The sequence below is a fragment of the Xiphophorus couchianus genome, chromosome 17, assembly GCF_001444195.1.
Source record: "Xiphophorus couchianus chromosome 17, X_couchianus-1.0, whole genome shotgun sequence".
NCBI lineage: Eukaryota > Metazoa > Chordata > Actinopteri > Cyprinodontiformes > Poeciliidae > Xiphophorus > Xiphophorus couchianus.
This window is the reverse complement of record NC_040244.1, coordinates 9698573-9722933: the sequence shown is the minus strand read 5'-3', so window position 1 is coordinate 9722933 and position 24361 is coordinate 9698573. Positions and strand designations below refer to the sequence as shown.

Here is a 24361-nt window from a genome sequence, read left to right as displayed (position 1 = left end):
TGACTGGGAGGGTAGAGTTTGTACTTCGAAAGCCTCGACAGGACTTCAAAGTAATTGGAGGGTCATACAGTGTGGCTTTGTGACATACATGAGGTCATCTGCAATTGTCATTCAATCCCATTTTTAGTAAGGCACAATGTCAGCTTAGCACAGTTGTTCTCCCTCTGAGTGATTTTGCTTGGATGAAACTTCCAAGTGTGTGTTCGTTGCAGAGCCAGTGGCCATCCCTACACCCCATATGCTGTACAGCTGAATGAAACAAGCAATTAGCCTATCAAACTCCACCTCCAAGTTCTGTTATTGCTTCCCAGTATGTCTATGAGCCACCTTTTTGGTCTACTGACCTTCACTGTCTGTTTTAACTGTTGGGCGTTAAAGAAGCCGCGTTTAACACCCTTGCCCTACTCATGATGTCATTACTAATGCCCTCTAATGTCTGTTCTAAATTAGCCACTCCCTCCTTTATCTTTACAAGTTCACGAGGAGGATGGTGCCTACAAATCAGGAGGGCTGACCACTTTCTTGCAAGTCAGAAAATCGGCATACCCATTGCTTATTTTCATATTTTCCTCCGCATACTAAGCTGTAATAAGTTACAAATGAAGACATGACATGCTTTACACTATTCCAGTTTCCACTGATAATTAGACAATCCATACATGAAAAGATAAAGACAACTGTTTGTAAAAGAAACAATGACATTTATTATTTTTTCTTAGCGCTTTTCTCGATTAGTTTGTTGTGCCCATTGATCACATATAATACAGTTAATATAAAAATGGCTTTTTGACTTTACACCCAAAGCAATAACAAAATGCTTCCTTAAAATATGTATGCTAAAAATACTGAGAAAGTATTTCCACTAAACGTACTGGGAGTATAGTTTCTGATTCTGCAATGATGACATGATCATGTTTTGCTGTGGTTGACAGATTTCCTCAGTTCATCTTCCTCCTTTCTTCATGTAGTTCTTGTTGTAGGCACTTACCAGGATTTAGCAAACCACTCCTTCAGGAGACAACGCATCACTCACTTCAGTTTTAATCAACCTCTCATATTAGTTTTAGTTGAATGTATCCGGATTGTCTCCCAGTCATCGTCATAATGAGAACTACAAAGCATAAACAGCCATTTGGCAAATCTTCTCTCTAGACACTCATTTCATAGCTGAATTTCATTAAGCTTAATGTGAAGCTGTAATCAAAAGTAGTTTGCTCCTCTCCTTAATTTAAAACCCATTTAAACTTTTCACATACAGAGGATTTGTCATTACATCAACATAATAGAATATATAACAATATTTTCAAGAAAAAAAAAACAAGAATCCATCTTTTAAATAGAAAAATGGGGTATAGTTCATCAAAAGGCTTACACCATAGTCACTGGTATTCGTCTACTCTACTAAATCTCCTTTCCCATAATAGACAGGTGTTATTACTGTTTCTCTAACTCGTCTATGGATGTTTGACAAAGCACAGACGGTATTGCTTGGGACCACACGGACAGTTCCACGACTCTGAACACATTTAACAGTCAATTACAAGAGAGTTGGCCACCATCTTCGTCTCGGCTTCATTTTCTCTGCCTGCGTTTCTGGGTGAATTTGAACTCAAGTTGGTGTTTTTGCAGTAGAGACCCTTTCCCATTGACGATAGCTTGGTTCCATGTAAGGTTCACAAAGCCACCGCGTTGGACGGTATACCATGTAGTCCAGTTAAGTGTTTCATCCCATTTATAATTATAAATTTTGCCAGTGTGTTTAAGCTGGGGCTTAGCCACAGGTATACTTTTGAAAGCATGAGTTCGTCTACCCCTGCTTATGGCATTGTCCATTATCTGTAGTTAGTATGAGACGCCATCCACAGTTGGACTGTTTAAAAGGCATTATCAGATACATTTATGACTGTGGCTTTAACTTCCACTCCGCTCGGCACACCCTTACCCGAATCCCAAAGCTTTGTAAAGAAAGAAGAGTGCAAACCTGTAGCTTCCACTGGTGTAAGCAATGCCTTGGAGTCATATCTCCTTATATTGCCATAAAAGTAGCGGTTCCTCAGAGACGCATAAAAAAACAGACATGCCAATGAAACCACTGCCAAGAGCACTCCAAAGACAGTGATTAGCGCTGCATCCCATTTTGCTGTGTCCTTGGCTGCCAGCTCTAATCCCTTAGTGGTGACATTGATGCATTTGGTGTCATGGTCGTAGTGGATGCTGCGGATATCCACACAAACTTTGTACTGGGTGGCAGGGTGGAGATGAGAGAGGTTGTAAAGCTGGATGTCCGAAGGAACCCTGGTGCTAAACGCTGTTGTGGGATGATTCAGATCAGATAGCGTGTACCATTTAATACTGGGGGCCAAAGTGCCAGGATGACCTTTCCAGGAAACAAGGATGAAGTTTGTCCCCACTGATTTAATCACAACATTCAGGGATCCACTTGCAAGTTGAGGAAAATATCCATTCACCTCTACTGAAACAGATTTGAGGTCAGCTCCAACCAGATTGTGCGCAACACAGGTGTAAACACCTGCTTCATTTTCGGATATATCGTAGATGTCGAATGTTCCTTCTGGATGCATATAGAATTTGTTAGACATGGAATTCGGCAGGATCCTGGTACCAGACGGGGTAATCCAGTAAATATCTGGCTCTGGTTCAGCAAATGCCCGACAGTGGAGTGACACAGAGTTCCCTTTGTGTGCCTTTATGTGTCCTGGCATACTTTCTGGGGATATTAGTGGCAGGCAGATTTCCATCATCTCCCTGAAGTGCACCTGTCGAACATGTTGGCCCTCATACTCTGGAGGTTCTACACAGTACAATGAATCAGGCTCCATGAAGCGAATGTTGGTTTTGTTCATGTTCATCCAGCGAACTACACAGTCACAGCGGATAGGGTTGCTGTGCATGCTGACTTCTCTGAGATTCGGGAGAGACTCAACGGTTATCCTGTGGAGGGCGCTGAGAGCATTGCCATTTAGCATGAGGGTCTCCAGTCGTGGTAGCTTGTAGAAAGCATTGGGGTGGATGTAGGAGAGTCTAGGATTGTTAGTGGCTTCTATTTTGGTTAACTCAGGGAGGTTATTAAGAGCAAAGCTGTCTATGGAAATTAGCTCTGGCATGCTATTAATCCCCAGTTCTTTCAGATGCAGCATATCAACAAAGTCTCCTCTTTGTATCCGGGATATTGGGTTTTTATTTAGATCCAAAAATTTTAGATTTTTAACATTTTTCAGGGCTGAATGGGGGACTTCTGGGAAAATATTATCATAGAATGAAATGCTCTCCAAGGTATCAAGACCTGTGAGTGCATTGTCTGGTAGCTGAGACAAGTTCATTCTGGTAAGAACAAGACTACGGAGGTTTCCAAGAGGTTTGAAGTTCAGATCATAAATGGAGAGAACTGGGTTCTCGCCAATCATTAAGATCTCCAGATTCGGCATGGGTTCGAACCATTCTCTCTTGATAACCTTCAGCTTGTTAGAGTTGAGATGAAGCCGCAGCAGGTTACTTAGACCCAGAAAAGCCATTGTGGAAATAGAAGAGATGAGATTGTGATTCAGGTAGAGCTCCTGCAGGTTAACCAAGTCGGACAGGCATCGCTCAGGTAACTCCTCTATCCAGTTCTCCTCCAGATGAAGGGATGCCAGCTGAGAAAGATTTCCCAAATGGATGTCACTGATAGAAGATAAGTTGTTTTGTGATAGGTCTATCTCTGTGATATTGGCCAAGTAATCCAAAGGTTTAACAATCTTGGCAACGTTGTTTGTTTGCAGTAATAGAACTTGTGTGCCCATTGGTAATCTTTCTGACAGACTAAAGAGTCCCACGTCATTACAGTCCACCGTCTGCACCTCCATGTACACTGAAGTAGGAGAAAACCAGGGTCGGATTTCACACACACAAAGCTTCGGGCAGTCGGGCCCCACCTCAGTGGCTACAGCAAGAGAAGCCATAGCCAACCCAATGAAGAGGCAATCAACAAATGACATGTCCTTCATGTTGAACCTTTTTCCCCCCAACAGAAGTTGGTCTTCTCAGATAAAGGGTTCTCAGTTGTTGCCTTCACAAACAACAAACCATTTGCTGCTGCTGTTGCAGAGGCGACTGACTCACCCCCTCACCAAACCCGACACCACCACTGGGTTCCCTTGGGGGGGGGTTATGTCCTGCTGTATAGGTGTCCTTGAATGTAATGGCCAATAATTCAATATAGCTTCCAGTTTAAGGGTTTGGAGCCAAACTTGCAGTACTAACAAAAAAAGTAGGAGATGGGGATAAAGAGAAAAAAAAGTATAGATCTGTACCCTATATGTTAGTATTACTTAAAGATAAATGCCCTCTTTGATCGTCTTCAGTAGCTTTGAGATTCCACAGCCCAGTCCATTCCTACCTGCAGAAAACAAACAAGACAGAGAGAAGAGCTTTTAGTATTACACAACAATGGAGGTGGTCAAGGAATGTCATGAGAGAGGGTTGTGGGCATATTGACATTTGTTATAGGCACACTGATGCATGTTGGCATTTATACGTGCTCCCTTCAAGACTTAGAACAATGGATTCATATCTGCTTGACCTTCTAGACTTCATTTCTGAGATGTACCGCATGTGCCCTTACGATATGCCATTCAGTCTTGACGTTCGGGGGGCGTGTGAGCCTAATATTAGTTAAAGAGAAAGCTCATTAAGATTCTTAAATGGCAAACATCCGAGGGCTTAACCACCAGGCCTTTAAGGGAAGCTGCACTGGAATATGCCAGTCGCTATAGCAACAAGTAAATGGGCATCCAGTCACAAACAACATGATGAGATGGTTTCGGTGGTAAAGGCAAACAAAGCTTTTGACCCAGATGCAGTTCGCACCTGTTTGACAGAGGACACAGAAATAGCAGGCTTAAAAATTAAAATGTTCATGCTGTTCTCTAAATATATGTGAAAGTCATACAGTGCATTGGTGGGCAAATGTTATTAAAGAATAGCAAGCAATAAAGACGGAGTCAAAATTTCCATGCAAAATGAAACCATGAATATTGAATACCGAAAGGTACGAGATGATATATCCAGCCAAATATAGTGTGGTTGTACTGTTCAACTTTTACTGGACTACCAAAAGACTGTAATCTATGTTCTACTGACTTTAGTACTGTATTTTATGAGAAGTAGTAACTGAATGAGAAGTAAAAGAATTATTCTTCTCATCATACATCCACAGAGCAATGAGAGTAGGAACTGCCACTCAGCTGCATTCACTTCCTGTGAATATTATTATCCAAACTTTTTGGAGAGTTCTGTTCATTTAATTTATGTCATATAATATAATAACTGGGATGGGAAATAATCATTGTTATTCCTTTATTATATTTTCAAGCCTGATTAAACTTTTGTTGTTTAATCTAGTTGTCCCTGCAGTACAACTAGAGGTTAAATATAAGAGGCCACAAATCTAATAATCCTTAACAAAAGACTCTACATTAATTTATATTGATGTGAAATGTCTTATGTTTGATTTTCCATGTCATAACTTAACCCATCAGTATTTTGATTTTTGCCAAAAACCTGTGCTGGTTTAATTCATTTTATTTTCTGGAAAACTTGAAATCTATGCTCAACTGGATCTGAAGTCAGATCTGCTTAAAACGCCAAACATTATATACTGTATATATTAATGAAATAATCTCACCAATATCCAAAAACTAAATTAAAAAATGTGCAGTAAGCACCTGTTTACTGCTCAATAAGTGTGAATACACAAGTCCCTGCTTACAAGTCCAGAAGTAACAGCTCTTTAATTGAGCTGATGTATTTTAGTACAAATACTGATACACTAGTAATATATACATCACAATATCGAGCCAGTTTCAGGTTTCAGATAGACCCAATTACTGAAAAAGTAGTTTGAGAGTAATATATTCAGATGTTCAGAATGTATACAAAACATTCCCAAAAAACATCTAGGCTGAGAAAGTTTGTAATTTTAAATTAAAATGTGTTCAAGTACAACCCAAAAGTTCTAAAAATTTCTTAAGTACCTTTCTACAATCTACATACATTGGCATGGACGTATTAGAAGGAAGTACCATTTTTAGGCTGTAATTAACTCCTGGTATTAAAACAATGATTAGACAAAACACCCAAGACTGTCCGTAGATATCAAATTCAATGCTAAATCAAAAAGAATTCAACCTTGTATTATTGGGGCTGGGGGAAATTTGTATTTCTTAGTCAAAGCTTAGACTTCATTAAGAACAATAGAAAGCAGCTGAGAAAAATCACTTCTCATGTTTGACACACATGAATCAAATGAATGGTTCATTAGCAGGCCTCTACAGAAACAGATGACATTCCAACGAGACAATTAAGCCTTTTTAATTAGCTGTGTGGGAGCTGGGATACATGTAAAGAAAAATGCAAGACGCCATGCCTTCACATTACAGGTCAGTGACATGTGGAAAACCCTACACCTTGGATCGAGCGTAGTCCTCTAAATTCATGCATTGAAAATGAATTCTGTGGTGACAAAAGCAAAAAACTAAATTGAGAGAATTTTTGAAGATGATTTTAAATTGCACCGTTTAAACCAGCTGGTCAAATCCCATTGTTTGTTTAATTAAATATTTTTGGTACAAATGACTTTTTTGTTGCAAACGAGTTAATGAGATTGGTACATTAAAAATATTATATAAACTGGATTATCAAAGGCGCTCAAGATGCATCAAAAACTGCCAAGAGACTAGAAATATTCAAAGTTCATCAACGACTTTTTCTTTTAAATTAAAAAGTTTTCTTTGAAACCAACACTGTCCAAGACTTTGGCAAAAGCTTCTGAAATATTATCCACAAAGTGGAGAACAAGGTCAAAAAATGTTAACTAGAAACAACACTTGCTGCTGCTGCTGATGAAATGGTCTGATTTTCTTGCATCGATAATAATTGGAACAAATTAGTTCAAGGAATGAAGCCATTCTTGCCATTTTAAGATAGGGTACTTTTTTTTTTAACAAAATCAAACATGTTTGTTTTACAACAACAAAAAAACATGAGCATTACTGTAACGATGTAACTTCTATAGAAGTTGGTATTTTTCTATTTACACAGGCATTTATTCACAAAATGTTTTTGAAAATGTTAACATTTTTAAATAAGTTTCTCTGACTAGTTATCCTTGCAGAGAATTAATGAGCGGAAAACTGAGTATTTACTTCTTCCTTTTAAGCTGTCTATTGGAAGATTGCTTGTGAGGATAGCAGATTTGCTACGTATGAAAACAGAGTTGAGTGGTTTTAAGAGCAAAACAATCATTCAACCTTTTTTACCATATGCAATAAAACCGAGCCATATAGTCCAAGATTATGTTCTTCTGACATTTAAAAGAAAATATTTCTCAACTTTTTCACCATGTTTGTTTCTTGCAGTGTCTTATTTGTTTTATTAATAGTATTAGTAGTAATATTAGTGTTTCTATCTTAAAATACATACCACGGATGCCACTAATTTATTTCAGCTAACCTGGCATTTACAGTTTTAATATATTAAATACTATGAATGCAACAGTTGTCACTATACATGCTTTTCGTATTATTAGTTGTGGCAGTCTCATCCAGAATAAGCCTTTCATTTACTGGTCCCAGTACACCAAAAAATTATTAAAATAGCTTAAGATCTTATCCAAAGCCTGCCACACCAACCAATGCAAAGTTTGACCTTTTTTGTAATCCTGCACATTCATTTTGAAACACCAGTGCAAAAACAGTTCCCATGATAAATCTGCACTTTCCAAATAATCATTTATTTATGTAACTTAGCCATTTAAAGTGCACTAAAATCAATGTTAAATTTAAAAAAAACATTGTCCGACTACTACGAATTGCAAAAGCGTAAAGAAAGTCCCCACCACTCAGGCATCTTTCTTGGAGATTCTGAGTTATGGGATTACTGCAAATTTTAGAATTCTAAATGCTTTGTCTGATAAAACCTGAACTAATTAATTCTTTGTTGAATTGAGGTTTATAAAACTTGGGATTTGGTTTGTAAAACCACAAGAGGCTTAAATGAGATTTTGGACACAGAAATGCCAAATAAAAATGAAGCAAACAGACGTATATTTTAAGAGTTTGCAATTTGTCAAAACAAACTAAAGATGGGTTGTTGTTTTTTTTTATCTCACCTTGTAAGAACTGTTTATGGTTGATTGTCTTGTCGTTTTAGGCAGGATGGAAAAAACTCACAGGGAACGGTTAGTTCTCAAAAAGAAATTGCCCTCTTAGTTAACGTCTTTTCTTTTTGAACCAGTGAGAAGATGCTTTGCATTTGCTTGGTTTTTGCTAATGTAGTAAACTATGACCATGAAATCAGGAATGTGCCTTATTATGATTTATGCCTACCATTACACCCCTATTACCTACCCACCACTCTGCTGCTGTGTTGTGATTTCATGATTATATTCTCTGATTATCAGTAAATGCTTTTTGGCATGAAACCTTTCCAGTGGATGCTGTTAAAATTAAACACGTCTCATAAGTGTCTTAAAGATGATGAACATTATGAAGTTCTGTTAATTGAGCTTAAAAGTGCTCATGGAACAGGACATTGTTTCAGGAAGTAACTAGAGCTATAACTACAGTGCATCCTCTTGACGCACGTTAGGCCTTCATTGTTTCCTTCTAACCTGGCGCCTCTCGCACGCTTCGGTTGAAGTGCAGCATGCAATTTATCATCTGTGAGACTGAGAGGATGGTTTTGATGGCGCTTGTGATATTTTGGGCCTAAAAGATCGGGCCGTCGCATTACAAGGAGCGATCAAAAAGAGACGGGATGAAATGGGAGGAATGAAGGAAGCTTTGAGAAACGATTTCATTTCATCAACAGTTCTGTTTCCACCTCAGTGGCCACAGAGGAACTGTGTGTGTGCGGGGGGGTGTTGTAAGGATCAGGTAAATATGATGGCAGCAGAAATGTCTCCCCTCGACCACATCCAAGCCAACACTTTATTCCTGGAGCTCTATTCCAGCATTGACTGGATTCTGGTGTGGATGGGTAGAGGAGGACATGGAGCCAGTGAAATTCGAACGAGGGTGGAGAGGAGCGGTCAATGGGGGTGGTGGTATTATTTTTCAAGAGCACCTGGCACTTTAATAAGCTTCTACACCCTGAGCATTCTGATAAACAGAGCTTAGCCTCTCTCCCTCAGCACTCGCTCCTCGGTGTAGGTTATGCGGTTGAGCTGCACCCTAAAAGCACGGCACAGATGCTGTAATTCAGCCTACAGTGTTCGGGTCTCACCTGTGCTCGCTTTGGCTGTTCTCCCTAATAACAATCGCCGGCGGCGTAATGTGTCGGGCTTAATTGTTATTGCTTTGGCAACAATCTGCGTTCACCACAGGTGGCTCTAGCAGGGCGCGCTATTGTTTGCTAAGCCGGGGATGTTAATGGGGGCAGGGGGATCAATTGTTCCTGAGGTCCGCGGGTCACATTACACCATCAGATTCTGGCCTGGCTGGAGGATGGACGAGCAGATGATGTGGTGGCCAGCAGCAGTGTTGGCAGTAGATTAGGAAAGAGGAAGCATTTGGTTTGGCCAGGGTTGTCGTCTGCTTTGTGTAGAGTGCTGGAAATCCGTGATTGGATTAGGACACCCAGAGGACAATGCGCCATATGAGGCAGTCGACGTTTTAATGTTGATCAACTAGGATAAATTCAATTAATTACTCAACGTTGTATTTCAGATTGTTTTCCTATTTTAAAAATGGCTTTGACGAATCCCTTTAAAAACACAATAGATTCCCCTTTCTCTTTAGTACTTGCAAGTAATCAATATAATTAGTGATTTCTTATGGTGAAACAGTGGGTACTCATTTTTGTCAAATTTTTATTTTAAGATTATATAAAAATACAAAATTAAAAATAATAATAATAATACCACTTCCTGCATGTTCTAGGAGAGTTATTAAAAGGGCATGGAAGAAGATTTAAACATTTTTAAAACTTTGGCACACATAGGAGATTAAATAAACCATGCTAAAGTTAGAATCTGCTTAAGACCGTCTTTTCAGAGGCAAACTGAGGAAAGGTAATTTGTTTTCTTTTTGTATTTTCGTGTTTTAGGAAATGTGGACTAATAAAATCTAAACCAGGTTGTTGTACCAGATGCTTTAAATGTACATTTAAACCGGGAATTATAAAAACACGAAATTGGTTTCTGAGTGAAGACGGCATCTCTCAAACATAACGAAGTGCTGCAAAAGTAAAAAGAAAAATATATTCACATTTAATGCAAAAAGATTTGCTCATATCAAAACTGTGTACCCCCGTAATAATTAATGGAGTAATCCAACCTTTTTATAATTACTGACCAGCATTTTCTATATTTCTAATGGCATTTTGATTATTTATCTTTAGGGAAGAGCTCCACTTCTTTGGGAATGCAAGTCCTCTTGAACATCAGCCTAATCTGTAGCTCCCTCCACATATCAGATTCTTGTTAGATCTCTGGTGCGGCTACTCCCAAATGTTAAAGTTAGTTCTTGTCTCAAGTAACATTCTTGATATGTAAACTTGCATCTGCAAGGGGTATGACTAACTTGAGGTTTAATTGTAGTTTCTCTGGAGAAAAATTTTGGTTAGGAGAGAGTCACTGCCTTTGACTTTACATTAATGCCTCCACTGTAGAAATGTTTAGATGTACATATATCATGCTACGGTAATGTAAATAAAAAGTGATTACTTGTCACTTTGTTACTGTTGCACAGAAATCCCCCCATTGTGGGATGATAAGGGATATTTCTAGTCTATTCTGAGCCACTCCCAACTAACTAAGACCTGAAAGTTTTCAGCCACAGATCCCAGATGTACAACCCTTATTTAGAATATCAATAAACTACAAGTTCACATACTCAAGTGCACTTTAATCAGTTCAAGTGAAGTATCCAAATCGTCTCCAGGCGTCTGAGCGCATAATTTGGTGTTTGGCGACGACATTATGCAGAGCCAGGCAAGAAGGCAGTCTGTGTTCCAGAGGCCCTGCACTGTGACTGCTGAGACTGTGGACTTGTACAAACCTATTAGTGAAGGTCCAGTCACAGCCCACCCCACTCCATGCAACGCTGCCTTAAACAGCTAATTCCCACAATACGCTGCTCGGTTGGCGGTAATTGAGGCAAAGTCAGATGGGAGGGGGAGTGGAAAGATCTGGAGGACAAAAGGACTTGTAGAGGAGGAACTTGTCTTAGTTTAAGCAGCTGTACAATAACCCCCAGTGGCATTTTAGGGCGGGGTAGGGGGCTGTCGTGACGCAAAAAAAACCCCGCAATATAAATGCTTCAAAAACGAGTCAAAGAAACAGATAAAACAAGGATCTTCTGGCAGAAGAGGAAAAAAGTTGCGCTGTGTTTGGCAATAAGTGGCTCTGCAGCTGTTTGACAGGGAGAAATGTGGTTAATATGGCCGGGGGAAAATCGAATCCTAAGATGGATGCTTGGGTATTTGTATGTAGAAGACCTCCAGGTAATCTTCCGAGGTCCACAGATACATAATCAGCACCTGGAAACGTAACGCAGCCCGTTGGAGACGGGATCTCCGGTAACCTAATCTCCACCTGCACCAACACATTAAAGCTGAACTGCAGTGTTTGTTTAGGGAGCCCTTTTATAGGTCAGGCTAAGGTGTTCACTCATGGTGCTAACTCGAGTTCCCAGGTGTCAGAGGGAGGAATGTGGGGGGCAATCATTCTAACCACGAACTCTAAAGCAACTCCATTACAGTAGGAGGCTGACAAGTCTAGCCCATGGGCTTTTTCACTTTGGCCAGAATTAATCCGTCCTGTGAACATTACAGGAAACAAGCTCCCTGCATCTGGTTTGTTCTGAGGAAACCTTAACTGTGTGAATTACTGCTGGGTCTGCTGAACACTAGTAGATTCAATCACTGGCATTTGACACTGCCTCCTACTCATAGCTGCCTTTAAATCCAACATAGACAGAATAGAGTTGTATTGGACAAGTGTTAAAATCTATCAGGCAGTGCCTTGCTAATATATTCATACACAATGACCTTTTGTTAGACCGTTACAGTACTACAAACAATACCAAAGTATTTAATTGGGTTTTTATGTGACCAGTGCAAACGAGCACATAAGTGGAAAGACAATTGTGAACAAAAAGAGATGTTTAACTCTAAAAAGCTTGGCCCTCGTCAGTCTAAATAAAATCTAGTGCAACCTAGAGATGGACAATAAATAGATATGTCTGACCGAATATTCAGTAATTTCACTGAACTCCAATCCAGAACTGCAAAGCATTCTGGGGGATGTAGGCAGAGGGAAAATTTTACCCGCTCAACTTCTCACGGACAGCAAAGCAAGGCTGGTAGCATCAACTGACTCGCTCGCTCGCTCTTTGGGTACCTAGCAACAATCTGTTGAGGAACTTGTGCAGCAGCAGTTTCAGGTTTTGACACAATGCCTCATAAATGTTTTAAATATGAAAAATCAGCGGCATGGAAGGAATGCTGTGGATAAAACGGGAAAGATTGCACTACCAGTTTGGCAAAACTTCAGATATTTAAAACAAATAAATGATCAATAATTGTCAATATCATTTAATATGAAATGCTATACATTTTCAGCTGTATTGTCCAACTACAAAATGTAATAAAGTCAAATGTGGTAAAGTTCAAGGGGAATGAATTCTGTCACAAGACACGACTACGTCTACCTTTCATTGACCTTTTTTTTTTTTCCAGCACACCACTCAACAAAATTATAAATATTCACTATCCAAACGCTCCAACATGCAGTTATCTGCGAGAACTACAAAGCCAGTGTAATATTGAGCAGGGGCCCTCACGCCGCGCAAACAGCTCTTGCCCATCCAGGCGTAAGGGAGGCTCCTCCGGTGGTGTTTCGCCGTGTCCGGAACCGGGAAATTGAGCTGAGCGCTGCGTGCTGGGACCACGTTCTGTGACCACTCAATCAAATTGGGATCGAGGGAGTCTTGAAGCCAGGGCGCTGCGTTGGGCTCCTCGTTGTGTCGGTAAGCAGTTTGTGCCGTTGCTGTCGTGATCGTCAAAGCTTTCAGGGAATGTCGCTGCCTCACGGGGCCCGGGCACTGAGAAGTTTTTCTGGGTTTGTATCTTTTAGTGGCTGGTATGTGTCAAAGAGACAGGGTTTCCCAGCAGAACAGTGCACTGTAACAAGATGATCAATGCTATTCACTTGAGCTGTCAGGCTATAATGCTTTAGCTGATAGCTGAATTCACCTGGTAGGTGCAGGACTGATGGCCTACAGGAGCTTTCTTTCTAGGTTCTGTGCTCCATTTGAAGAACAGGCATTAAAATAAAGAAGAATGATGTTTAACATATACCTTTTTCCAATGTATAACCAAATGAAATAACTGACAAAAGTGAAACCGATTGTGAATTCTGTCTGTTGCCGCTCAGAACCATTGTTGGGTTTATAAATGGATCACAAATTCTTCACGGACAGGATGATTTATATATTTTTATCGTAATCAATACTCTCCAAATCAGCAAAGCATGAAACCTTTCTCTGCAGCAGCTATGCTGTGATATATTTTTGCCAGGAGCAAGAAATAAGTGAAGCAAAATGCACTTGTCAGATCAATTCTCCAGCTAATTTCCCTCAAAGGTTTTAAGTCTTTGTAATGACAGGGTCATTGCATCAGCGTTACAAGGAGGCATGAGCTGGTTCCGTAATACGCCACAAGTTTAGAACCACTAAAATTTAGTGTCTTACTATTTTCATGGTTTATAGGATGTTGAAGGCATCAGGTTGAATGGAGCACAAAGTAACATCAGAAGTTGTCAGTGAGCTTTGTACCATGGCTGAATGAAGGCATTAGGAAATCGATTATAATGAGAGAAGTCGGGGGAAGATACCCAAGTAAATTTACTAATGTATACATGGTAATGTGGATGGCAGGGTGGATTCTATTTCTATTTTTATGTCTATGTAAAGTGCAAAATGAAATAAAAAATGTGACCAATAATATTTACCCAGTTGGATAAGGACATGCTTCTGGTAAAATCACCACTTTTAAGGCAGCACCTTTAGACAGCAACCTTTAGCAATAAGCTAAGACAGCTAGCATGGCTGCCAGTGCAGGCTTAGTAGATCCGCTGAAACTCAGATTCACTGCACACAAAGTGATATCCTCTAATATCATTTTATGTCTGTTAATAATGATGATTATGGCTCAAAGCAATTGTAAAATTAAAATACTGTTTTTCGTCAAGATGAGAATATGAATCTTTAATGCAGAAGCATTACACAACTAACACAAGGAATATATATATATATACTGTTAAAGAAGTTTGTTGTTAAGAGTACTGGATCCAGGCATATTAATGGAAAGTTGAATGGAAGGAAAAACTGTGGTGGAAAATTGCACAAGCAACTAAGATAACACCAACCTTTTAAAGCTGATCCATTCAAGAATTTGGGGTATTATGACACAGTGTGGACTGTGGCTGGAGTCAGAGCTTCCTGAGCCGCCACCGCACAAACATATCAGGAAACAACTGTCAAACTTCTTGTCTTTAGCTGCTACTGTGACAGGTTGCTCAATTCTGTACCTTGCTGAACTGTTTCAAAAAGAAACTCCAAGCTGAGTGTGGATATTGTACATAGGTGTACTTTTTAGTAAACCGAAGTTTGGGTTTCAATGTGCTGTAAGCCATAATCATGGAAATATATAGAAATTAGTGAGAAACATTTCTTTGTAAATTTTTTTCAAAGAAAAGCAAACATTACTGCAGTAAAGTAATAAAACTTTAAATCTAGCCCAAATCACCACTTGTAAACTACAGTATATTCCAATATATAACTGTGCATAGGCCCATGGTTTCATCATTATATTTTTAAATAACCTTTGAGTTAAAATAATATGTCAGAGGTCAAACCTCTGGGCTCTTCCCTCATCAAGGCTGATGTGTTGTGGCCTGACGCTTGTTTTTCTATTTGTTTTCCAAAGTTGTTCCTCTAATAACTTTCACTATATAATTTCTTAGCCTGCAGTTAATTTGCTCCCATCTGGAGAAGGCGCCGCACTCACTTGGCCAGCGCTTCCTCTAAGAGGCTCACCCCTGCTGTCAAGGTGAAAGGCTTTTCCATTCACATCTTGGCAACACTTCGCTTGCATCCCCACCAGGCCACCTCCATTATGCTAACACTGGGGCTGCGGCGGACAGTAATGGCACAAATACAGTTTGATTAGAGACCAGTGAGATATGACCACTTTAAATTAATGGGCGTGCTCGCTAAGGGGGCAGGAAGTGATGGTCCTGGTGACTCTGCAGTGCTAACTCAGGAAAGCCTGACTCGAGTCGTCTGGGCGGCCAAACAGCCGGGCCGAACTGTTTGTTTTGTGCTCTTTATTGAAATGAGTTATAAATCCTTTCCCTCGCTTCACGGCACTTGGATGAGGTGTACTGAAGCGGTGACATGGAGGTGATTACTTTGTTGCGGGTTGGCTACTCATCAATGCGGCACATGGTCGCGAGTTGACCTGTCGCTCATGTGAAAATAAAATCTTTTATGGTACGATGCATCGGATCTTTGGGATACGACGGGCATAGACGAGGGAATTTTGAGAGGAACAGCACACCTGCCCTCGGGGGAGCTGATTATGAAGCCTGCACTGTTTAAGAGGTAACAAGGCAGTATTGCATCTGCCAAGGCATTACAATCGCTGTGGTAAAACTGGGTGGAAGACATAAAGGTCAGACGCAAGTGGAAACTAGGGCACAACAGAATTGCCTCCTCCTTTCAGGAGACCAACCGATGTATTGTAGGGATGCTTCACTGGGAATTTTGATCCACTGGTAATAAGCCTTGGAAGGTTTTTTTCAAGTCACCCCCCACCTCTTTTTCAGACTCTTGTTCTAACCTTTTTACTCTCTCGTTCGACTTTTCTTATGGTAATGCCTTCTTTTAGATCTCTGCTCTTTCTTTTCCCCCTAAGCTTTCTCACATTTGTCTCTGCTATTTAAACCCTGATGGTTAAAAGATTTCTCTCGACGTTAGCATTATTAACCATTAGCATGACGACCCGCACAGGCAATGAGCTATGGAGAATGCAGGCGTTGCATTCGTATCCAGGTTTCTGTCTTGTGTTCTGCACACTCCTGTCGGCCTAATTCCCTCGACAATGCTTGTTACCACTGCCAGACTAAATCCATTCTTTTGCAAGAATTTCTACCAATCCCCACGCTGGAGTTATTTCCCTGGTTTTGACAGATCCCGAGGCGTTCTCAGGCCAGAAGGGATCTAAAAATCCCTCCAGTGAGTTTTGGGTCTGTGCTAGGGTCACCTTAAAGTGGGATGTGCAAAGAAAACCTCTAAAGAAAGTTTTAAAGGAGAAATTCTCGTCATCTGCACAAAATCTGCACTCTTCTTCGACTGAGTCCAGCGAGCCAACAAATTAAGCCAATTTCAGCCCCTTTTGTTCTGGATTCTGTTCTTCTGGTCATAATTGATACCTCGTGACCACAGTTAAGGGTTGGGGCACAGATTAAACTGGTATGTCAAAAGCTTCAGATGGATAGACGAGGCCCCGTTCTGTCCACCTAATGTTCCGCTCAATCTTAACAACGATCATAAACAGGACACCATTTGAACTCCCTCTGAATCAAGTTGTAGAATTGACCCTGATTAACAAAAATATTTATATTTAAGCAAATGGCACATTCCAGTACATTTGCCAACACAACTTTGAAATATTCATTTCTCAGCTGAAACAAGCTGTAGAAAATAACCCAGAGGGTGGAGGTAGCTGGACCTCTTTGTTTCTATCATTTTTGTTTTGAAGTAGACAGTTTAAGGTATGAACAAATTATTATTTTGTTTTACATTGGATTAATATCTACTGTGTTTCACAAAGGGAGGATCTCTTCCAAAGAAACAGAGCTACAGACTGGAGCTGTTCAGTTATGGGGAAAAAAGTCCACATCCATTTTGGAAAATATAGAAATTGTAAGTATTCAATGTAAAGAACTAATATGGATCACTGATGAAATAGAAAATCTAAAGCTAATTTTTCACTGTACATTACATTGTTTTAGAACAATTTGAAGGCTATTATTGAATTAATTGAATTTATTAATCAGAACTCAATTCTGTACTTTTCTCAACTTTAATATCTAGATTTCTTTAATCGTCTCCTGTTTTAAGGAGTAAATGCTTTTTCACATGAGGCCATGTTTATTTGGATCAAAGCCAGATTTTATTGTAATTATTCTGATTATCTTTCGCTGAATCTGAAACTGAGATATTTGGGACAAGAGGTAAAAACAGCATAGATCTGTAAGTGAGCAAAGACCTTCCTAAAGTACTGTATATCACTTATACAGTGAAGACCTGCAGCTAGATGTTACTAAATGTATATATTCAAATCTTTTTATTTTTTTTTTTAAATAAATTCTTCTTATGGCCTTAAGTCTGATAACATCTATAGTGTTATCAGACTCGTTATACATTCACAGTAAATCCGGTATCGGGTGGACGGCTTTACCGTCCCTCCCACTGCCCTTCACCTCATTGATTTACTATTATACTTTCTCAAAGGTAAGCGAGAGTCCATTAAAGCGAGCCTTCCATGTGTCTGTGCATAATGAAACTTGCAGCATGTGTCTAAGTTCCCGTGCATTCCATGTGCGAGCTGATGGAAACCTTTACATCCGCGCTTGTGCGGCCATGAATCAGCAGCACGTCGGCTGTTAATGCAAAAATCGATGTTCTAAATTAACCACAGGAACCCCGTCTCAGATTTTTCAGCCCCTCTCCCTGAACAAGACGCGCCCTTGGGAGAGAGGGCTGAGTGAGGGAGAAGTGGCAACGTGCTGCACCGGTTCGATGCTAACAGGACATGGCAGATGTACAAATGTACAGACAAAAAGAAGCCACCACTAAATGCAAAAAAGGGAGAAAAAATTCACTCGTTCTCCTAATGTATGCTCAGTGCTGCAGACAGTAACCGAGATCTGCACACACACACACACCCACACCTCACCCGCCCCCATCCCGTCTAATTCGCATTGTGCTGCATCCATTAAAATTAAGCCAAGGTATCCAGCTTAAGGCGGCTGCTGATAAGGTCAAAGGCGTAGTGAACATTGCAACACTCATTTCTCCCCCAATATAGTCGGACCTACTCTTGACAAAAATCTGCATAATGTTTCATGTATAGCTGCTAGCCAGGAGTTGAAGGGGGGAAGGCGTGAGGGGAGCCAGTGGCATATCCCTCAAAGTCAGAACTAAATTGAATCTGCAGGTGCGAATGTGGCATGTGTGCTTGCCTCTCAGATGCACAGCTATTTATATGAATAAATATGGCTGGTCAAGGGGGCCACCAGCCTGCAGGGAATAAGTTCCTGCGGCAAACAGAATCAATCATTATATCCCACTGAAATGCGTTTATTGCGGGCTTGGACCTCTTTATTATGATTTCATGGTGTCTGATATGGGCTTTCTCCTTCTGTTACTGTTCCTCGGCTAAAACAGACAGAGGATTGGGGGTCCGTTTACGAGTCCGACTTGGGATTTGCTGAGCCGCGAGAATTTATAGCCTGACTCTGACGCCCGACAGCTGATCCAGCACGTATTCATTAGCGCGACGACGTGCCGTATGTGTCAAAAGCGAATGCAGAACAGATGGAGAAGCACAGCAGTGGACTTTTTAGATGTCCTCCTCCTTCTTATGGTTTATGTTTTGAAGCTGCAGTACGGGCATATGCCTCTATTATGCCCACGTTCTGATTATAAATCTGCGACAACTTAAAAAAAGAAACAAACCCCTGATTAATCAGCAGATTAAAGCATTAATTTAGGTTTTTGTTTTTCCTCAATGCATTTAAACAGTCAAAGCTAAATTCCTAAACTGGAATAAAAAATGCTAAGTAAATGTCAGTGGACACAAAGGAAGCATCACATCCCATTCTGACCTTTTGATACAGAATAAAAGCAGCAAAATGTCATGGATGTTGCCATCAAAGCGTGTTTTGATCTGCGGCTCTTTTGCATTCCAGCTCTCTTCCTGATGATTAATAATAATTTAGGCCTGGTATCCTGTCCATCCACTCCATCTAAACCCTGTTCCTCCACCTACAGCCCTGTGACTCTGCTGTTTACTCTATTTTGCCGAGCTGCTGCGTTTGCCTGTGAAAAGGATGCTATCAGAGCGATCACGCTCGGCTGAACATGCTGATCCCCCCGAAGACGTCTTCTGAATACGTTACACAGTTCACTCAGAAGCTCTGGTAGATCCCCGGGCATCTCGTTACCGCCATTATGGAGGAGGGAGGGAGGGAGGGTGGGCTGGGGAAGAAGAGAGTCGTCTGAATCGGACAAGTTACCAGCAATAAGGGTTGGAAGACTTTTTTTTTCTTTTTTTCGGCATTTCAGCATTCATTTCAAACTATTTATGAAGACAAGATGAGTGTTGGAGAGTCTGGCATTTTCCACCGGATCTACAGAAAATAACATATTTCAGCTTCTGCACACTGCAGGTCAGCTGGCTGTAAGATGGCTATGAGTGTTGATCAAAGGATTACAATTTGTTCAAAATGTTTATTTTTTTCTTATTTTTGCTTTAGACCAAGTTATCATGCCCTAATAATCTCATACCAGCAATGCCTACTTAAAGCAAACATAATCACTTTAGGTCTATGCCACATTTTACTTATCATTTTGATAGACTAAATGAAACACTTGCTAAATTTTGTATTAGTTTTCAAATAAACACGCTCGCTGCGTAAAACACTATCCAGTCACTTTGTGCTCAAAAGTTGGATTTTTTTTTTTTTAGTTACTAGTACGAAATGCAACGAGAGCGCCCCCTGGAGTCACAACTTCAACTAGAACAGCTGGCAGCCTGTCACTCCAGTCTCCCATAGGTCTGCAACTTTTTAAATATGGAGAAAGGTTGCAGAATAAAACTATATATTAGGACTTCTGATGAATTGCCACATTACATAATGGGGTTGGAGCACATAAAACTGAGCTAAAAATATATGAAGCTTCTATTACTAATAGCAGTTGCCACGAAAACGAGAGCAGATCATACTGTTGTTGCTTTGTCTTGAGCCATATTAAAGGAAAAATGCTAATTACACCTCCTAATAGGTAAAAAATGGAACAAAAAAATTATATACTCCCACATATACACAAACATATGCAGTAATATACATATAGTAAAAACAAGTCAACAAATTGATGGTTTCTAAAATAATATTGTATTTGTACCTTTTCAAGGTAAATGCTTTCTTGTTTTCAAGGAGTGGGAAGAAGACAGACCTATTTACTCCCATTCCCTATTTGCATATACAAATTGCGTGGTTGTGTGTTACTGCTTGTCCAGTTTTTATCAAAACCGATTCTCAGGTGTAACATTTCCAGATCAGAGCTCTGATCTGTTAGACGAATCACATGTATTATAACTGTCCTGCATTTTTAGGGAGTAAACACAAGCATTGCTGCTCAAGTGGCCAACCTGCAGCCTGCTGCCGAACAGAAATAATCCTTATAGAGAACCAAACTGGCAGTTTTAGAACTTCATTAGAGCTGATTGATGTTTCTCTTTTGCTTTCCACAACGGGGAATTGTAGTGTATTCGACAAAGGGGAACATTTAGCAGGAGCTAAATTTGTCTTTCTTGCTGGTGAAAGAAAATATCTGGTGGCCTGCTGTCAGCCAGCTGACCAGCAATGCGCAGCGACGACAACCGCAAACCGCAGACATGTCCAGGGGGAAAATGTGAGACCTGCGGAAGCTCTCTTTAAGCCAGCTGAGTGGCAGTGCACAGCAAGGCTATAATTACCCCTTTTAGCCTGCGATGACTCTGGTACTTTATTGGCATCTCTGAACAATTTTAGCAGTTTTCAAACTGACTTTAAAAAATATCTACATACATATGAAAGAATGAAAAGGAGATGAAAGAAGAAGAAGAAAAAAAACACTTGCACTACAGAAGGTTAAAGTCCTCAAACTCCACGTCCAACCAACTGTGGCGTTCTGCGGCACACACACACACACACTCGTAGGGAACCTGTTGCCCTCTTGCCTATAGAAAGAAAGAAAAAATGAATATGGAACACCCACACTGTGCTGCCTGTCATGCTCGTAGAGTCCTTTCTCTCCCCCCCCCCCCCAGACAAGGCACTGCAGGCAGAACACCTTTTCTCCCACCACTGCTCTGTTCCCTTCACACACAGATCAATAGGCAATTCGCAAGCCCACTCACTTAAAGAGTATGACTTGTTGTGAACATGTAATATTGATTTGTTTTGAGCAAATGTGGCAAAATTAATGAAGTAAACCCATCACTGTTTATCACTGTAGAAGAAAGAAAGGGTTGAGAGGGGGGTGATGCAACAATGTAAATGGATGTTGAGTTTCTGATCTCATATTTTGAGAGTTTGCCTTGTAAATATTTGCTTCAGAGGTTAACTTAAAAAAAAAACGGTTACAGGTTTCCTGACGAACGTGGGTGCAATCTGTGGCCTCGTGCGCGAGTCCAGGTTATACCAGCAAAGCGTAGTTTTCATATAAAAGCGGCTGCCTCGGCTGAGTCATTTGCATCATGCAGGCCAAAATCAATTGAATTCACAACTGAGGAGAAGCAAAAACCCAAATGGAAGAGGGATGGTGGGTGGAGGGAGGGGATGTCATACTCATTGCCCTCTATTCTAAATCCGTATCCCTGAAAGATTCAATAGGATCTTAGTGTGATGGTGTATGTGAGGTGAGAGGGGGAGGGTGGGGGGAGAATTAGTGGGTGCCATCCCGCTCTCTGTTTACCAACCAGATCCCTGGATGCGTGGATGTAGGAGGGATGATGAGCAGGTGATCAGGTTCGTTGGTGATGGTGAATGCTTCTCAGCTGCCGTGTTAATTACGTAAAAAGCCAGAGAATCCAACATGCCAGAGAGCGGCTGTGAAGGCAATCTGTCCAGCACTGAGGTGCTGGGAATGCGAAATGCACTTAAGTAGTGTTTTTTATTATTATTATTATTTATTTTTTGGGGCTGTATTTAACAGAAAAGCAAAAAAAAAAAAAAAAAAAGACAGGAAAAGAGCGAGTGAATTGTGTCTGTGTGCATGTTGTGGTGGTGGGGTGTTAGGCACCGCTCTATTGATTTTTAATTTATTTTATTATTTTTTCTAAGACGCGTCTGGTAGGCGACACAAGTCTTTAGTTGGTTTGACTTGTTTGCCTCGGCGCAGTCCGAATCTGCATCATGCACAGTTGCGCAAAACAGCGCGTCTACAGCGATGGGTTCGAGGGCCAGTCATCCGCCTAATTACTGTGCACCTCTTTCTCCGCAAGCGCCCACCACCATCACCACCACCACCTCCTCCTCCTCCTCCTCCACCCTTATTCATCACTACATGTCTGGATTTTAAATAATAAAAGAAAATCTTTCTCCTGTGAATTGAAGCGTTCTGCATCAACTTGGCAAAATGCGCCAAAACGAAATGACAGAGGGAGAGGAGAGAGAAAAAAAACAACTTACCCGGTTCAACCATCGTCGCATTCAAAGCGCTGCCCGTCTATATTCCCATCTCAATCGAGTGAGGAGGAAAAATGAGAAAACAAAACAACAAAAAGAGGAGCAGGCAACAATGTGTGGTCGTTTTCACGCCGCTGATGAGAAATCAGTTCTCTGCTTTCACCCGATGGAGGGGGGCAGGTGGCGAGGGACGCACGCAGATAACACGGGCTTCTTTCTATGAGGCAAAAATGTTCCTAAAGCAACAGCAGGAGGAGGAGGGGGATGAAGGAGAAGTGCGGATACAGCTTCCTGTGTTCCCTGTGCCCTTCTCTTCTCCGTCTTCAGAGCGGCCGATCAGCGGCGCATCTCTTCCCTCGATCAAGTGTCAGGCGGACCACATAGATGCGCCGCCGTCTCCTCGGCAGTCATTAATATGAGCACAGAACCTCCACCCGACTCTCTGGCGCAGCGGCCAATGGCGTTAGCGGAGCGGGGCGAACTCCGAGCAGCTTCCCCGCTCTGATTGGCCGACCGGAGCCGCCAGTCATCTTCCCCCAGAAAGCCCGTTTTCTCGTCTGTCTTTCTCCTGTTTGGAGGTGAAAGCCCGCTGCAAAAAATGTCAGTCATCCCAGTCACTTCAGGAGCCTCCGAAAATGGGATTTGATGACGAGAATTCAAATGAAAGCTGCTTTTGTTTTGAACTAAACATGTTTTTTTAATTATTATTTTGTGACGCTATCATACATTTTGCTTATATGGCTGTATAATTTTTGAAGTAGAATATCATTTGCACCTTTCTCCTGTAGATATGCAGTTTTTATGCATTTATAGTTGTTTTTTAATGCATATAAACTAATACTAATTTTTATGGTCATTATGGGTTTCGGTTTGGAGTACATAGACTGTAAGTTGTGAAGTAGACATGAAATGAAGCATATATATATATATATATATATATATATATATATATATATATATATATATATATGAAATCCAAACAAAGTCTGGAAAAGATTTTACTATGGACTGTTTTAAAGTATTAATGTTGATGGGCTTGAGATAACTTTGATGGATATAAAATCTTGAAAAACGGTTAAATTTGTGTAATGTTTTTGTTTGGTATTAGGCTCCTTTGAATTAATTTTGGTTAACAATCGGAGGCTGGGATGATGGAGCTTATTAAGTATTAGATTAATGTAAATAATGAATGTTGCTATTGATCCAAAGTTATGCTAATGATTAGGAATGCTAGCTCTATTAGTGTAACTTTTGATCAATAGCAACATTTATTATTTTGCAAATAATAAATTCATGTAATACTTTCTGGGCTCCAACAGCAGGATTTTAAGTGATCTATTTAAGAAAATGAAAAAAGAGCGAAAAATTAAAATTTCATATTTTCAGGACTTGTTTTATAACCTGACTTTTACGTTATAAAACTTGGCTTAGAATGAATTAGACTGAATGGAACGGGCTGAATTGAAATATAATGAATTGAACCGCATATAATTGGATTCCAGTGTGACCTGTTGGCCTTTTTGCAGTGTCCTCGACTGACTTCTAGTATGGATTAGCACTATATAAAAAAAACTAAATCGCGCTGAATTGCATTGTGTTGTGCATGTGTTTTCTTTTGATCCATTTTTATCCTCTTGATGTCTGCAGTTCTGGCAGTGCTTACATCTGCAAACATGACATTCAATCTGACAGATTCGCTTCATGAAAACACAGAGTTGCTGTAGCGGACAGCTTCTTAATTAATTATCCTGCTGTCTAATGAAGGAGAAGGAGGGAAAAAAAACAGCATACAGTGTAGTAGGAAAGTATGTGCATTGCTGATTTCATTTAATATTTTTT

The 24361-nt window shown here is 40.4% G+C and overlaps 1 protein-coding gene across 1 annotated transcript; it reads right to left on the bottom strand.

Annotated features, from left to right (window-relative positions):
* Window positions 1-680: 680 nt before the first annotated feature.
* On the bottom strand, window positions 681-23032 carry lrrn3b (leucine rich repeat neuronal 3b). Its single transcript, XM_028044273.1, has 2 exons — window positions 22526-23032; window positions 681-4396 (listed from the first exon to the last, which is right to left on the bottom strand). The coding sequence occupies exon 2, from the start codon at window positions 4002-4004 to the stop codon at window positions 1875-1877; it is 2130 nt and encodes a 709-aa protein (XP_027900074.1). The 5' UTR covers window positions 4005-4396; window positions 22526-23032; the 3' UTR covers window positions 681-1874.
* Between the last annotated feature and the right edge of the window lie 1329 nt (window positions 23033-24361).

Excerpts from the sequence above, each read along its gene's own strand:
- lrrn3b (XM_028044273.1), bottom strand. The coding sequence starts at position 4,004 with ATGAAGGACATGTCATTTGTTGATTGCCTCTTCATTGGGTTGGCTATG.